General features: G+C 40.2%; 1 protein-coding gene across 1 annotated transcript in view; it reads left to right on the forward strand.

Annotated features, from left to right (window-relative positions):
• Nucleotides 1–1,653: 1,653 nt before the first annotated feature.
• The window catches only part of PKHD1 (PKHD1 ciliary IPT domain containing fibrocystin/polyductin), a 774,619-nt gene continuing 760,211 nt past the window's right edge, over nucleotides 1,654–16,061 (forward strand). The window contains exons 1-5 of the mRNA XM_007936280.1: nucleotides 1,654–1,705; nucleotides 3,738–3,815; nucleotides 4,466–4,610; nucleotides 5,674–5,782; nucleotides 11,588–11,645. Of these exons, the coding sequence (XP_007934471.1) occupies nucleotides 1,654–1,705; nucleotides 3,738–3,815; nucleotides 4,466–4,610; nucleotides 5,674–5,782; nucleotides 11,588–11,645 (442 nt within the window). The remainder of the gene's footprint in view (nucleotides 1,706–3,737; nucleotides 3,816–4,465; nucleotides 4,611–5,673; nucleotides 5,783–11,587; nucleotides 11,646–16,061) is intronic.

The raw sequence follows: 16,061 nt of genomic DNA on the forward strand, positions 1-16,061 counted from the left end.
TAAAAAGGCACAGTCCCAATGTTACCAAACAACGCAGCAGGCCACTAATTCAAGTCCATTGATAATCCCAAGGTTGGCAGAGCATGGCAGGCTGCTGAACAACGACTCGGCTACATGCAGGGTTCAAATATGTCATAAACTAGAGACTGTTCCCAAAGCTGCTTCTTATATACAGGAAGCAGACCACATCCCTAAAACAGCTACTCAGCTGCTTATGGTAGATCTCACCATGTAGTTGTTTGCCAGTCTCATCATGGGGAATAACTACCACCAGCTTCCCAGCCACTCAACCAGGCCCAACCAAGTTGACACACAACTTTAACTACCACAGATGGCTTAGTAGGCAAAGACGGATTAATCTCTTCAGATGGGAGTCAGATGGCTGGTTTTATTGACAGGAGTGATTCAACAGAATTTAGTGGCTCAGTGTCCCCGGCTTCCTGATTATCTACCAATATAGTCCCATCCAAAGTTTTAGGATCCCATATCTCAATAAATGATTTTCAGACACCATTTGAGATTGGGAATTCAATTGGCATTATAATTCAGCTACCCTTATTATAAGACTTTGGGTTTGGTTCCGGGCAAGATCAGCTATACTACTACAAGAAATAAAGCTTTCTTTCAGGGCATAAGTGGCAACTTTCAGGACTTGTATGTGGTACTTGAGCTGTGACTCTGAAGCTTTGAGCTCATCCCTTTCTTTTACCACTTTAGCTAGTATAAGTAGGACCTACCAACCAGCTTCCTTATACTTCTCATTCTGACATAACTGCAGAAAAGTATCAAATATGAAATGATCCAGGGCCTTGCCTCTCATAAATAGTTGATCCAATGGTGATGATACTTTCATGTTTCTATTGCCAGCTCACACCATGGATCAGCAGTGCCCTCTTTACAACTGGAGGCAGAGTCATCAGTATCTGTAAGACTAACTAGAGTTGAGAACAAATTCAGAAAACTCATCTTTATGATTTTATTCCTCTAGAACCACTCTGGGTATCAAATGTCTTAGGCTGAGTTCTATGGAGGAGCAAAACCAGTGAAGTGTATATATATAGATTTATTTCATGGAAATGGCTGACACAGTTGGTGCAGCTGCCATGTCTCAAATCTGTAGGTCAAGTATCTGGTTGGAGGCGTCTCCTGATGCACATGGTTGCAGGTGCTGACAAACTCCAAATTGTCGTATCAGATGGCAGGCTGCTGGCTCATGACCTAAGAATCAGAGGTCAGATGATGAGTTCGATGTAGGATGGAGAGTGAGAAAGTTTTGCCAGAACAACTATATATATTCCATCAAGGAATTTCCCCTTACATCAGATCAAAAAATGGAGGATAATTACATAATACTGAGAATCATGTCCTAGTCAAGTTAACACATACATTAACAACCTCAATAGGATTATTTTCTCCAGGACTTGGAAAGATGACAGTTCCCTTTGAAGACTCCAGAGCCATATTTGTATCACCTCTCTAATTTCTCAAATTTCAAATTTCAACACAGCAAAGAAACAGTATGTAAGCAAAAAATGATAATAATAATTTTTCATATTGTTTTTTATAGAGCAGTAAAGCTACGTTGCTACAATAAAAATCAAGAATGCTTTTAATGTCTGAGTAATCTTAGGAGGCTTTGTTTAAGAGAGCAAGATGACTGTCTGGCTAATCTCTCTGATGAGTATTGAGGGACTACTTTTGACAGGTGAGTTAAGATTTCTATTGAAGAGATTATAGATAAAAACATAATATCCTATTGCCATGAAGTTGATTCTGACTCAGTGCAAAGTTCAGAGTAGAACTGCTCCCCAGAGTTTCCAAGGTTGTAAATTTTATAGAAGCAGGCTACTACATCTTTCTTCCATGTAATGGCTTAGTAGGTTTGAACTGCTGACCTTTTGGTTAATAGCCAAGCACTTAACCGTTCAACCACTAAACCAAAAAAAAAAAAAAAAAAAAACAACCCCTCAATGCCATCGAGTTGCTTACTACTCATAGTGACTCCCATTGGGTTTCCAAGGCTGTAAATCTTTATGGAATTAGATTGCCCCATCTTCCTCTCATAGAGCAGCTGGTGGGTTTGAACTGCTGACCTTCTGGTTAGCAGCCAAGTACCTCATCCACTACGCCACCAGAGCTCCTTATTCAACCACCAGACCTCCTAAAAATATAATAAGTTACCTTAAAAACTAGTGTATTGATATTAAAAGTATTATTTTGGGAGAGATGTTGAAATATTTGCTTCTAGGTTTACTTTTTTGTTCAACAATACTTTCTGTTCAATAGTTGAGGTTGTATAGAAAATAATTATAAATATGTACTTTAGTTTTTAACAGCCAGTGGAGGTTACTGTTATATATAGTCCATTGCTTTTAACAATAGCATGTGACATTCATTTTTTAAAAAAAATTCCTTCTTGTGTTATATGCAATTCTTTTTAGATTTTATTACTTTACAGTCCAAAATAGGGTAGCTTATCTTGTTTTAATGATTGATAAATGACCACTTCCATTAAAATCTCCTTTTCTTACATACATCATGTCCCCAATTTTCTTTGTAAATTGGATTATTCTGGGTATCTTTTTATAGTATTTGCTTATAGTCTCCCATAGGCAGAAGTACATAATATACGTTTGAAGGGTCGAGATGGGCTGATCTAACAAGGTCTAGTTGTATAGCTGTGAATGGTTCCCCACCACCCAGTGTACCAATTGAATAACTTAACTGTACATAGAAGCCCTGGGCTGGCCACAGTTAAGGTGTCCTGGATTATCCCTTAACCTTTCTGATATGGAAATTTAAAAAGTATTCTGTAGATAACCCTTTCTTTGCATATGACCTAATTGAAGACATGACTGATTTTTGCTAATTTCTTTGAATTATCTTTATATTCATGTTGCATATCCAGGAACATCTGTAAAGATGGAGGGATGGATTAAGGTCATGCTCAGCTGATTCCTTTTGGAAATAGAAAGTAATAAAATCTAAAAAGAATTTCATAATATAACCCCAAACAGAATTTTAAAAATGAATGTAATAGGCTATTGTTAAAAACAATGAACCCTTCTACAGAAGAACCCAATCTAACTTAGCATGTTAGATCCATAACTTGTTTTATTTAAAGAAATTCCACCAATGATTCATGTGCAAGGCAAGGGTAGAGGATGATAACTGAAATTGCAGGAAAAGGGGGATGGTAAGGGGTAGTTGGACAACAAACTAGGAAATCTTATATGATTTCGAGATGATAAAGTGAGTGATCCTGACCATGTATTGAAGAAGAGGAATTGGTGGATGGTTTAATGAGCAGGAGAATTAAAATAGGGACAGCTTCGTTTGTCCTCTCGGGGAAGTGGAAATACAAGAATATAAGGAATACAAGATGGCATATGGCCATCTGAATAAAGAATGGCAAAGAGAGGAGAGAGGAACCAAATGAGTCCTTGAGGCTCTCTTCAAAGAAGCGGAAATTCACGATTGTCCTGGTGAACACTGGGTTTTTAGATGCCTAAAATAAGATTAGTCAGGCTTTCCCTGAAATTGAGGGTTCTGAAAGTATATGTCCTAGACCAGCATCACCTGGGAAATTGTTAGAAATGTAAATTCTGGACCCACCCCATGCCAGTCTGTGTGTTAACAACTCCTTCCGGTGATTCTAATGTATGCGATATTTTGCTCTGAAACATTGGAAGCTGGTGGATTGGAGAAAAACCAAGCTTCCTCTCACTTATTTACAGTGCCTGGCCTGAGTTTACATATTGAACCTGAAGAAGGCAGTCTTGCAGGGGGAACATGGATCACAGTCATTTTTGATGGTAGGTTTGGGTCTTATCAAATGCAAGTTTCTTGTTTACTGAATCACAATCCTAAAAAAATATGAGACTATGGTGTTCTTTCTTGTCTAAGGATAACAGATTGACAAACTAAGAACATGGAACACTTGGCTGACCTGAGGTTGTGAGATGGGAGGAAGGGCTTGAAGGAAGATGGACCAACCAACCAACTTAGCTTTGCAGACGCTTACTAGCTAATGTCACAGAAGCAGAACACATCACACCACCATATATTTATGTTCACTTCCTTAACTCAACATGTAGGATGGGATTTCTAGGAACTCTAAATATGATGATATATAGAAATGCACAGCATAGCACTTGCTAATGTGTCCCTCAGCAGCTTGGTTATCTTCCTTGTAAATTCTACACTTGGCAACTTCTAAACCATAACTTAGCATACTCGTCTATGCCATAGTAAAGAATAACATTGAGGGCTGAAAAATACTTGCCTGGATTTATGTGGACTCGATGAGGGAAAGCTCTTTATAAGTGTCTTTGGAATTGAGGAGTACTAAATCTTTGGGTGAGCTCAGTGTCTCACATTACCCCCCTGTGGCTATGTTTTTATGTTATCTCGTGTGGACTGTCTCTTTGCTCGGCTTGAGATTTCCCTTTTCCCTTGTGCTTAGGTTTGGAGTTGGAGCTCCTTTATCCCAGCAGTGGCTCCCAGCTGGAGATAAACCTGGTGAATGTGGTGGTGCCTGAGCTCCCAACCATCCCCTGTGACATTTCTCCTGTTTTCTTGGATTTGCCTGTGGTGGTGTGCCAGACCAGGTATGCCCATTCAAGAATAGAAAGATCAGACAGGATGAGTGTTTTTTTTTGTATATCTCAGTAGTTCTTGCTGGTAAATTAAAGCAACTGCTGTGATTGCAATTATCAGCTATAGTTTTAAAACTGTTCCATGTGAATATACTTCTTAAACGATCTGTATCAGGGCTATGGGGCCCAAGGGAAGATGATAGTATAGAGAAAAATTCTGAGTTATTTATAAGAATGGACTTAATTGTGTTTGTATTTGCTTTTTGTAAGGAATCCTAAGATTTCAATAAATGTGCCACTTTGTCATCTAAAGAACTCATCCTTTGGAATAGGCATAATTGTAATGGTTGGGAATAAACTCAAAAACAGTCAGAAAGGAGATTTGCTTTAATCTTCAGTGTGTTTGCTACATTTGTTATTACCTCTCTAGGAAATGTTGTATGGGATTCCAGGTAATCTATTGTCCTATTCAACTTTCTGTTGGGCTATTACATTCCCATTAGTTCATTCTTTCTTTACTCATGTCTTAGAGATGCAGCATGAAATGGATCATTGATTAATTGGAAAAAATGGCCATTTCTTTTTGTTTTCTGTTTCCTCTGCTAGAAGGCTCTCCCCATTCCATTTCTGCCTATTAGAATCCTAACCAATCATACTGCAAAGACCACTTCTTCCCTGAATTTCCAACTGAGTATAATTTTCCCCTTCTTTGAAAGGGAGGAAAGAGGGGCTGAAATTCAGTCTGTAGTTGTACCAGCTTTGAGGAAGGAGTAACTTTTTGTAACTAATATACAGTGTACTTATTTGCACGTTTTGCATGACTGTATACTCTTTGCACTATTTATCCTTCTGATTTTGAACTAATTTTCAAAATTTCTAAACATCTGTTCTGCTAAAGGATTCAATCTTAAAGTCTGGTAATGAGTAGACTTAGGAGGTGAAAAGTAAAATATAGGTGTCTTGGTTGGCTCGGTTTTGTAACCCCACAGAGGAAATTTGAAGTGGTCAAGTGGGGCTATTAGCTTGGAGAATTCATGCATTTCGATTCACAAGGATTTCTACTTTCTGCTCTCAGATCTCTGTTGTTAGAAGCACATGAGGGATTGTACTACCTGGATGTGCACTCTGGGGACCAGGTGGTAAACAGCCTGAGCCCAGGACCATGCGACGGCTGCACTTTCAAGGTGAGTTCCAAGGATGGATACCAAAAGGGCAAGGAGATGGCATCCTCTGGCCTCCTCTAACTTCAGGAGGGGACGACAGAAGCAGCAGCAGCCTCAACCCAAGGATGATCCCTATGAAAGAGAGGCCAGACATTCTGCCACCCTCTAAACCCTCTAAATTCTGACACCAACTGTCCCTTTCATGGCACTCTATTCTGCTGGGTTTAATAAGTCATTGCAATGGCCACACAGAACTCACAGACAATACTCATGGTTATGGGGTTTATTAGGGAAGTAATAGTTTACGATTCACAGTCAGGAACGAGCCAGGATACAGTTCTTTAATCAGGACAGTGTCATCTCAGCTGTGCCGCAGACATGCTTCTCTCTGGCCTCAGTCTCTGCCCTGTTTGGGCCAGTGGTGCAAAGCTCTTTTAGCTTTGCCAGATAGATGCCCAGAGAGGCACCCCACTTTGCCAGCAAGGCTCCTGACTAAAGGCACTCAGCTTTTTCACTCTGTGGGCTGGAGGCCTGCTGCTCTGTCTTGTGCCCATCTCTTGGGTCTGTTACCTCCTACTGCCACTCTCTCTCTGCTGTCGTTTACTTGCTGTCTCAGTGCAGGGATCTTGAACCCAAGGACTCACTCCATTCCCAGATTTTTTTTCTTTATTGTGGTAAAATTCCCCCTTTTCTTCCTCTAGGATGGCTCATTTTAAGCCTAGCCAGATGGCAAATCCGACCAATCCTCACATTAGGGTTCCATACACCTTATTTGCACAAACCCACCCCCACAAAGGGGCCATGAACCTTATTAACATTATTAGCAAGCTATCTAGTCCCCTTGGTGGGTCATAAGCACTTTACGTTTGCATAGTTCCACCCAGTCATTTGTTGGGATTGTAACAAAGACACAGCCAGAAGAGACATACCAATTAATTCATGGCATCACAATGGAGGAATGTGCTTGTGCTACTGACAAGAGCAAACGCTGTAAATCAGCCCGGGAGACTGCTTTGACAGGGTAAGAAGAAAAGTGGATGGTAGAGGCAGACTGTTTTAGTTAAATAATTTGCCCATGTTGTTCAAGTAGTAATTGACAGAAACAGGATTTAAACCTGCACCTGGCTTTAAATCCTCACCTAAACTGAAGCCCATAGAGGAGCCATAGAGATTACCACTATAGATCAGTGTTTTGTTTTACAACTGAGAATATCCAGAGTATCAGGATGAAGAAGGGACTCAGGGACACAACTTCTTTGGTGAAGGGATCCAATTTCCACCTACCCTTGTTGCTTCATGGTATATTTCTGCTGCTCTTTTCAACACTAGACTGAAGAGGCATTTGCTGGTGGAACTGTCCTTCAAACTCAGAGCAAATAAGAAGAGAGAAAGAGATAGAGTTAGTTTATGAGTCCAACACTTGACATATTTTAGAGCCTGGGTACATATACTGGGGCTTATTTTATGTTTGGTTCAGCCCACTATCCATTACAGATTGATTTTACTCTAAAACAATCTCTGAAGAAGTAGGTCCTAGACTTTACATAAAAGAGAATTGACAGTTTCTCTGTGGACATGGTTGTACCTTATATAGACAGACTAGGAAAACAGGCCTGGAAATTTACTTAAAAAAATCATCCAAGGAAAACTTTATGGATCCCAAAGTTCTGATCCTGTTGTGATGGGTTGCCATGAGTTGCAGGCCTGACTTGACCGCAGCTAACAATAACAACAACCTTATATAGGGAATCTTCATTTAAGAGCTGTTGTAAAGAATACAATTTGTTCATTAACTATTGTTGTTATTAGGTGCCATTGATTGGCTTCAACTCATAGCGACCCTATGTGCAACAGAACAAAGCAGTGCTTTGTCCTGGACCACCACTTCTATGCTTGAGCCCATTGTTGCAGCCACTGGGTCAATTCATCTCGTTGAAGGTCTTCCCCTTTTTCTCTGACCCTCCACTTTAACAAGCAAATATCCTTCCCCAGGGAATGGTCCCTTCTGACAACATGACCAAAGTAGGTAAGACAAAGTCTGGCCATTCTTACTTCTAAGGAGCATTCTGGCTGCACTTCCTCCAGGATAGATTCGTTCTTCTGGCAGTCCATGGTATTTTCAGTATGCTTTGCCAATAGCACGATTCAAAGCCATCGATTCTTTGTTGATCTTCCTTATTCATTGTCCAGCTTTCACATGCATATGAAGTGACTGAAATACCATGGCACCTTAATCTTCAAAGTGACATTTTTGCTCTCCAACTCTTTAAAGAGGTCTTTTGCAGCAGATTTGGCAAGTGTAATACAACGTCTGATTTCTTGACATTAATTAGTGCTCTTTTAAAACAAGATTTCACCCTCTAAATTCATTTCTAATAAATTTCTAATAACTTTCACGGGAGCTCTGGTAGCATAGTGGCTAAGACACTTGCCTGCTAACCAGAGGGCTGGCGGTTCAAACCCACCAGCCACTCCTCGGAAGGAAGGTTGGGCAATCCTACTTCCGTAGTGATACTGCCTCGGAAACCCAAGGAGGGGTCGCTATGAGTCGGGTTTGACTCGACAGCACACAACAACAACAACAATAGCTTTAACATTTTATATTGGCAATTCATTTTTGAAATTTAGAATTTTCTGTCAGTTCATATTAAACAACTTGTTTCTCAATCCAAGAGAATCTTGTCTTCCTGAATTTTGCTTCTGCACATAAGCAGAAGAAGGAAAAAAAAATGTCATCTTTTCTTCTTAAGACCTCACCATCATGTCTATACTGTCTCAGGGAATATGACAGAAGGGAGAGAGCTAAGCATACTCCTTAACCACTATGCTGAGTTTGGTTTTGATGTTCCTTTCACCTCAGACATTAGTTTTCCTACTTATTAAAATATTGGTAAGGAGAGAGAGGGGAAAGGAGAGAACCACTTCCTAAAATTGCACATTAAAGCAAACAAGTCCTTCCATGGTTCAGCTCGCTTGGTGAGTTGATGAAAAATCACCAGGGGATGTAGTTAATGAGAGGCATTCCAAGCTAAATAAAACACAGCATGTTTCTTTGTTTTGGGACCGGACTAGGGGAGCCATGAGTATTAAAAATTAACTTCACCTCCAAAGAGCCTGCTGCAGGCACTGACAAGTTTGAATAACTCACAGAAGGTTTATCAAGCAGCTGGTGGCTGTGGCTCTCTCATTGTAATCTGTCTCTTCTTCTTTCCCCCATCTTGACGCTGCTGACCTCACTTCAGCTCAAGGATCAGCATGTGGGAAGTTTGATTTGGAAGCTCATTAATTTTTCACTTTGCCATGTCTCTGGCATGGTGGGTAACCAGGGGCCTGTTTCTCTCAGAAATGAACATTTTATGTTGTGTCAGCTCAGAGAGAATTACAAGTGAAGCCCTTTTTGAGATTTCACCCTGAGTGTGCTCCACTACTAGCAGAGGGATTGAGAGAGAGTACTAAATGTGTCACTACACCCACCCCCTCCCCCTAAACTTCTGGAGAAGTGTTCTACATTTCCTGAGTGGTAGGTCTTATATTTCAAGTTGGAAATTGGGAAGTATGTTTTCTTATTTGGTTTGAATTCAGTTCTTCCATTTGCCTCTGTTTCTAATAGCTGTGAGATGGGGCAATAACTACTATCCTGCATCATGGTACCTATGATAAAGTTCCAATTGAACATTAGTATGAAGATCTTCTCAGTGGGAGACAAAGGCCAGGGTGTGGGAGGAGGTGTGGGGATTGTGTGTTTGGCAGGCATGTGTGGAATTGCATTAATCTTTATCTTCTGGTGAGATCAGAGCCAGCTCTAAATCAGTGAGGTTGCAGCATGCTTATTTTGACCCCCTGAGTGCACATATTTTCTGTGAACTATTTTCTAACCTTTTCCTTTAGAAGGAGGAGGGCTAACCCAGACAGCAGACTGTACACCTGTTTGGGTCAATACTTAAGCCCAAACTTGCCAAGCCACTATCAGCTTTATCAAAAAGTCTTGATTTCAGATGTCTGATTAGAGCTGTTGTTTAACAATGGAGTTATTCTTTGGTAATATCCTCCCTGGGAAGGTGGATTCCTGGGGTGGTGGAAGCAGACCAAACAAAACGATTTGCCATAATTTGTTTCACAGATGGGAAGCACTTTAGGTTATGGGGCATGGAGGAAGTCTAGGCATCTAGAGAGGGTTGGGAGTCAAGTGATGAAAGCAGAAGATTAGGTCTGATCTTCAGTGAGTCATTGGCTCATGGGTGAAACCTTGACCTTGTTAGTCCATCCTCATGCTTCTCACTTATTTTACACAGGCCCCCAGCAAAATTTCCTGACAAAAAAACCAAATCTACTGCCATTAAATCAGTTGTGACTCATAGCTACCTTATAGGATAGAGTAGAACTGTCCTATAGGGTTTCCAATGTTATAAATCTTTACAGAAACAGACTGCCTCATCTTTCTCCAACAGAGCAGCTGGTTAGTTTGAACCATTGACCTTCTGGCTAATAGCAACATGCCTTAACCACTGCACCACCAGAGCCCCTTATCTTAACTGTAATGTGCTAATCTTGTTGTTGTTGTTAGCTGCCAAGGAGTTGGCTCTCAATTCATGGTGATCCCATGCACAGTGGAACTAAATACTGCCCAGTACTGCACCATCCCCATGATCCATTGCATATCAGACTGCTGTGATCCATAAAGTTTTCACTGACTGACTTTTGGAAGCAGTTCACCAGGCCTCTCTTCCCAGTCCATCTTAGTCTGGAAGCTCTGCTGAAACCTGTTCAGCACCACAGCAACACACAAGCCTCCACCGACAGATGGGTGGTGGCTGTGCATGAGGTGCATTGGCTGGGAATTGAACTGGGTCTCTGGCACAGAAGGCGAGAATTCTACTGATTTCTCTCTGTGCTAATCTTAGACTAAAACCAATGCATATAGGGAGATGGAAATCCTGAGATTGTCCCTTTCTCCCCTCTGCTTCTAGGTAGTATATCAGTCGTCCCAGATGGGGCAACCCCATTCATTCACAAGAACTAAAACGTCTTCTACCTACCAGGCTATGCACAGGGATATGACACCCACTGAGTCAGGCATTGTCCCTTCCTTCATGAATCTATGTTTAGTAGATGATATGCATGGGGAAAAGGGGACAATGCAAGATGATTTGGAGTGCCATGACCAGGTTTTGTAGGTTCCCACCTCTCCCATCAATGCCATTTTCCTCCTTCTTGAACTATAATACTGCTTCCTGTTCCTTGAATTATTTGAATCATTACCCTCCCAATGGGAACATTTCATTTCCCCAATAAGCTCTTCACTTTAGTGCCTATCCAGTTTCCCATTTTTTCATAACTTGGAAATATCTACTAAGATGTCATTTGATGATAATTTGTTACAATCTTTCCAATTAAATAAGTGAATTCTTGTCTAGAAAAATAAAAAGCACAAAATTTCAATGCTCAAAGGAATCAATTACAAGGTAGAATTAAAAAGTTGATATTCTAAACATAGTCTGCTACATTTCTTCCTGGTAAAATGTGGTCCTGGCTGATGGGCAGGTAGAAACAAGCTTGCTAAAGTTTAGGGCAATATGGTTCAAGATAAAGAGTTGTAGGACCTTGATCAAATTCCCTTCGCCTCATCTGTAGAAGAAATATAATATCTGTCACCTCAGCTTCACAGAAATATTATGAGGATAAAAAAATAAATGCAAAGTTGATTTGAAGAAATATAGCCACATATCATGCTATATTAACGCTTTGTAAGGAGTGAGGTTCTCTTCTTGTGTTTGTGGTTGTGAGCTTCTAATGAAATACTTACTTGTGATGATGTTTTCTAAACAGTTTTCCAAGGCACAGACACCCGTTATTTACCAAGTTAACCCACCAAGTGGAGTTCCAGGTAAGAGAGCTTCTATTAAAACAGAAATAATTATGAATTCCTTTGCCTCTTCAGCCCAAGTGGATGGTCTCTATAAATGGACAAATTTAGCTTCTTCCCTGTTGTTGTTTTGAAAATAAGTGTCAACCTCTGGTTCATTTTTAACTGGTTTGGTTTCATCACTAGGCACTTTTACTCTTTTACTTCATTGATAGCAAAAGAAATCCAAACATGAAAAGAAAAAGCCCAGCAAAATCAAAGCAGGTGTTGGAGAATGGAGGAAACAGACATTATCATTGCTCTTAATTTACTAATTATCCATGTAATAACACATCTTTATTGAACTCTTTCTACATGCTAGGCTCTGTTCTATTGTTTTATTATATCCCCAGAAAATTCTAATGATGGAGGAACTCTTATTATCATCTCCATTTTGAAGATCAGGAAAGAGGATGCCAGGAGGTTAAGTAACTTGTCTAAAGTTAAAGAGCTCATAATTAGTATAACTGAGGTTTGAACCTAGACAGTCAGAAACAGGGTGGGCCCACATGCCCACCATTTTGTCCTATTGAGTAGTGAGTGTTGGATACTACTTGAAAGGACATTGGCTCTGATTCTCATCTAGGGAGTTTATTTCTCAGCCAGAAAACATACAGATATGTAGAGGCTACATAGACAGAGGAAAAGGAGAGAGGAAAATCTGGGAAATTTACATAAAAGAAGGGACTGCAACTAAGAAATAGATTTGGGAACTGTTACTTCTGCATAAAAATTGATATCCTAGGCATTAGTGAGATGAAATGGACAAGTTTTGGCCATTTTGAATCAGACAACCATATGATCTACTATGCTGGGAATGACATATTGAAGAGAAGTGGAGTGGCATTCATCATCACAATGACTGTTTCAAGATCTATCCTGAAGTGCAATGCTGTCAGTGATAGGATAATATCCATACACCTACAAGGAAAGTCAGTTAATACTACTATTATTCAAATTTACACACCAACCACCAAAGCCAAGGATGAGGAAATTGAAGATTTTTACCAACTTCTGCAGTCTGAAATTGACTGAACATGCAATCAAGATGTGTTGATTATCACTGGTGATTGGAATGCAAAAGGTGGAAACAAAGAAGAATCACCAGTAGTTGGAAAATTTAGCCTTGATAATAGAAATAACACTGGAGATTGCATGATAGAATTTTGCAAGATCAATGACTTATTCATTGCAAATACATTTTTTCAACAACATAAACCACAGCTATACAAGTGGACTTCACCAGATGGAGAACACAGGAATCAGATTGACTACATTTGTGGAGGGAGCTCTGATAGCATAGTGCCTAAGGCACTTGACTGCTAACCAGAAAGTTGGTGGTTCAAACCCACCAGCCACTCCTTGGAAGGAAGTTTGGGCAATCTACTTCCATAGTGATACCGCCTCAGAAACCCAAGGAGGGGTCACTATGAGTTGGGTCTGACTCAACAGCATACAACAACAACAACAATAACACATCTGTGGAAAGAGACAATGGAGAAACTCAATATCTACTGCCAAAACAAGGCCAGGAGCTGACTGTGAAACAGACCATCAATTGCTTATATGCAAGTTCAAGTTGAAGTTGAAGACATTAAAAGAAGTACACGAGAAACAAAATATGATCTTGATTATTTCCCTCCTGAATTTAGAGACCATCTAAACAATAGATTTGATGCATTGAACATCAGTGACAGAAAACCAGATGAATTGTGGGATGACATTAAGAACATCATCCATGAAGAAAGCAAAAGGTCAATAAAAAGACAGGAAAGGAAGAAAAGACCAAAATGGATGTCAGAAGAGACTCTGAAACTTGTCCTTGAATGGAGAGTAGCTAAAGCAAATGGAAGAAATGACAAGATAAAAGAGCTGAACAGAAGACTTCAAAGAGCAGCTTGAGAAGACAAAGCCAGTTATTATAATGAAATGTATAAAGACCAGGGGTTAGAAAACTAAAAGGGAACAACACACTCAGCATTTCTCAAGCTGAAAGAACTGAGGAAAAAAAATTTAAGCCTCATACTGCAATATCGAAAGATTCCATGGGCAATATGTAGAATGATGCAGGAAACATCAAAAGAAGATGGAAGGAAGACACAGAGTCACTGTACCAAAAAGAACTGGTAGGTGATCATCCATTTCAGGAGGTGGCATATGATCAAGGACCAATGGTACAGAAGGAAGAAGTCAAAGCAGCACTGAAAAAATTGGCAAAAAACAAGGCTCCAGGAATTGATAGAATACCCATTGAGATGTTTCAACAAATGGATGCTACACTGGACGCAGTAACTCAGCTATGCTAGAAGATTTGGAAGACAGCTACCTGGCCAACTGACTGTAAGAGATCCATATTTGTATCCATTCCAAAGAAAGGTGATTCCACAGAGTGTGGAAATTATCAAACAATATCAATATCATACACAAGTAAAATCTAACTGAAGATCATTAAAAAATGGTTGCAGCAGTATACTGACAGAGAACTTCCAGAAAGACAAGCTGGATTCAGAAGAGGATATGGAATGAGGGATATCATTGTTGATGTCAGATGGATTATAGCTCAAAGCAAAGAATACCAGAAAGATGTTTACTTGTGTTTTATTGATTGTTTGGGTTACCTAGTACCACTCTGACAAGAATATACCATGAATGGGATGGCTTTAACAAACAGGAATTTATTTTTTTACAATTTTGGAGGCTTTAAGTCCGAGTTCAAAGTGTCAGGCTCTAGGGGCTAGGTGAAAGCCCCTCAACCTTGGGCTTCAGCTCCGCCTCCTGCTCCCAGCCCACTGAAGCTGGAGGCTTTTGTTCATTCAGCTGCTGGATGCTGAGGCTGACAAGCCCAAGGTTGACAAGTGAAAACGCATAGTCCTGATGTTACCAAACCACACAGCAGGCCATTAATTCAAGTTCATTGAAAGTCCCAAGGTTGGCAGAGCATGGCAGGCTTCTGAACAATGACATGGCTACATGCAGAATTCAAGCATGCCATAAGCTAGAGACAGTTCCCCAATGCTTCTCCTTATATACAGGAAGCAGACAACACCCCTAAAGCAGCTTCTCACTGCTCACAGTAGATTCCTCCATGGAGTTGATTATCATCTCATCATGGGGAATACTACATCCAGCAGCCCAGTCACTCAACCAGGTCCATCCAAGTTGACACACAACCTTAACTACCACATTGAGTATGAAAGAGCTTTTGATTGTGTGGTTCATAACAGATTATGGATAACATTGAGAAGAATGGGAATCCCAGAACACTTAATTGTATTCATGAGGAACCTGTACACAGACCAGAAGGCTGTCATTTGAACAGAACAAGGGGATGCTGCATGGTTTAAAATCAAGAAGGGAGTGCATCAGGATTGTATCCTTTCACCACACTTGTTCAATTTCTACGCTGAGCAAATAATCCGAGAAGCTGGACTATATGAAGAAGAACATGGTATCAGGATTGGAGGAAGAATCATTAACCTGAGATACACTGATGACACAACTTTGCTTGCTGAAGTCAGGACGACTTGAAACACTTACTGATGAAGACTGAAGAATATAGTCTGCATTATGGATTATACTTTAATGTATAGAAAACAAAGATCTTTACAACTGGACCAATAAGCAGCATCATGACAAAAGGAGAAAAGATTGAAATTGTCCAAGAGTTTATGTTGGTTGGTTCTACAATCAATGCCAATAGAAGCAGCAGTCAAGATCTGAGACCATGTATAGCACTGGGCAAATAGGCTGCAAAAGACCTCTTTCAAGTGCTGAAGAGGAAAGATGTCTTTTTGAGGACTAAGGTGTGCCTGACACAAGGCATGGTATTTTCATTCACCTCATATGCATGTGAGAGCTGGACAATGAAAATGGAAGACGGAAGAAGAGTTGATGCTTTTGAGTTGTGGTGCTGGAGAAGAATGCTGAAAGTACCATGGACTGTTGAAAGAACTAAGAAATCTGTCTTGGAGGAAGTGCAGCTGGAATGTTCCTAGGAGAATGGCCAGACTTCGTCTCACCTACTTTGGTCATGTTGTAAGAAGAGACCATTCCCTGGAGAAAGATATCATGCTCGGTAAAGCGGAATGTCAACGAAAGAGGGGAAGGCTCTCAACGAGATAGACTAACACAGTGACTACAAAGATGGGTTCAGGTACAGCCTGGATTGTGGAGTTGGCACAGGACTAGGCAGTGTTTTGTTCTGCAGTATATGGGGTCACTATGAGTCGGAGATGACTTGACAGCACCTAACAACAACAACTACAAATTCTGCCTTAAAACTAAGTAGTAAACACAGCTAGGAATATATAATTTGCAGTCTGATTCTTTGTAATCTCCTACTTCTATTTCAGTATTTTTATTTGCTCAGAGGGGTTTTCAGAATGGCCTAAGTTTTGG

Source organism: Orycteropus afer, unplaced genomic scaffold (genome assembly GCF_000298275.1).
Source record: "Orycteropus afer afer isolate SDZICR_OR568_19922 unplaced genomic scaffold, OryAfe1.0 scaffold00034, whole genome shotgun sequence".
NCBI classification, from domain to species: domain Eukaryota; kingdom Metazoa; phylum Chordata; class Mammalia; order Tubulidentata; family Orycteropodidae; genus Orycteropus; species Orycteropus afer.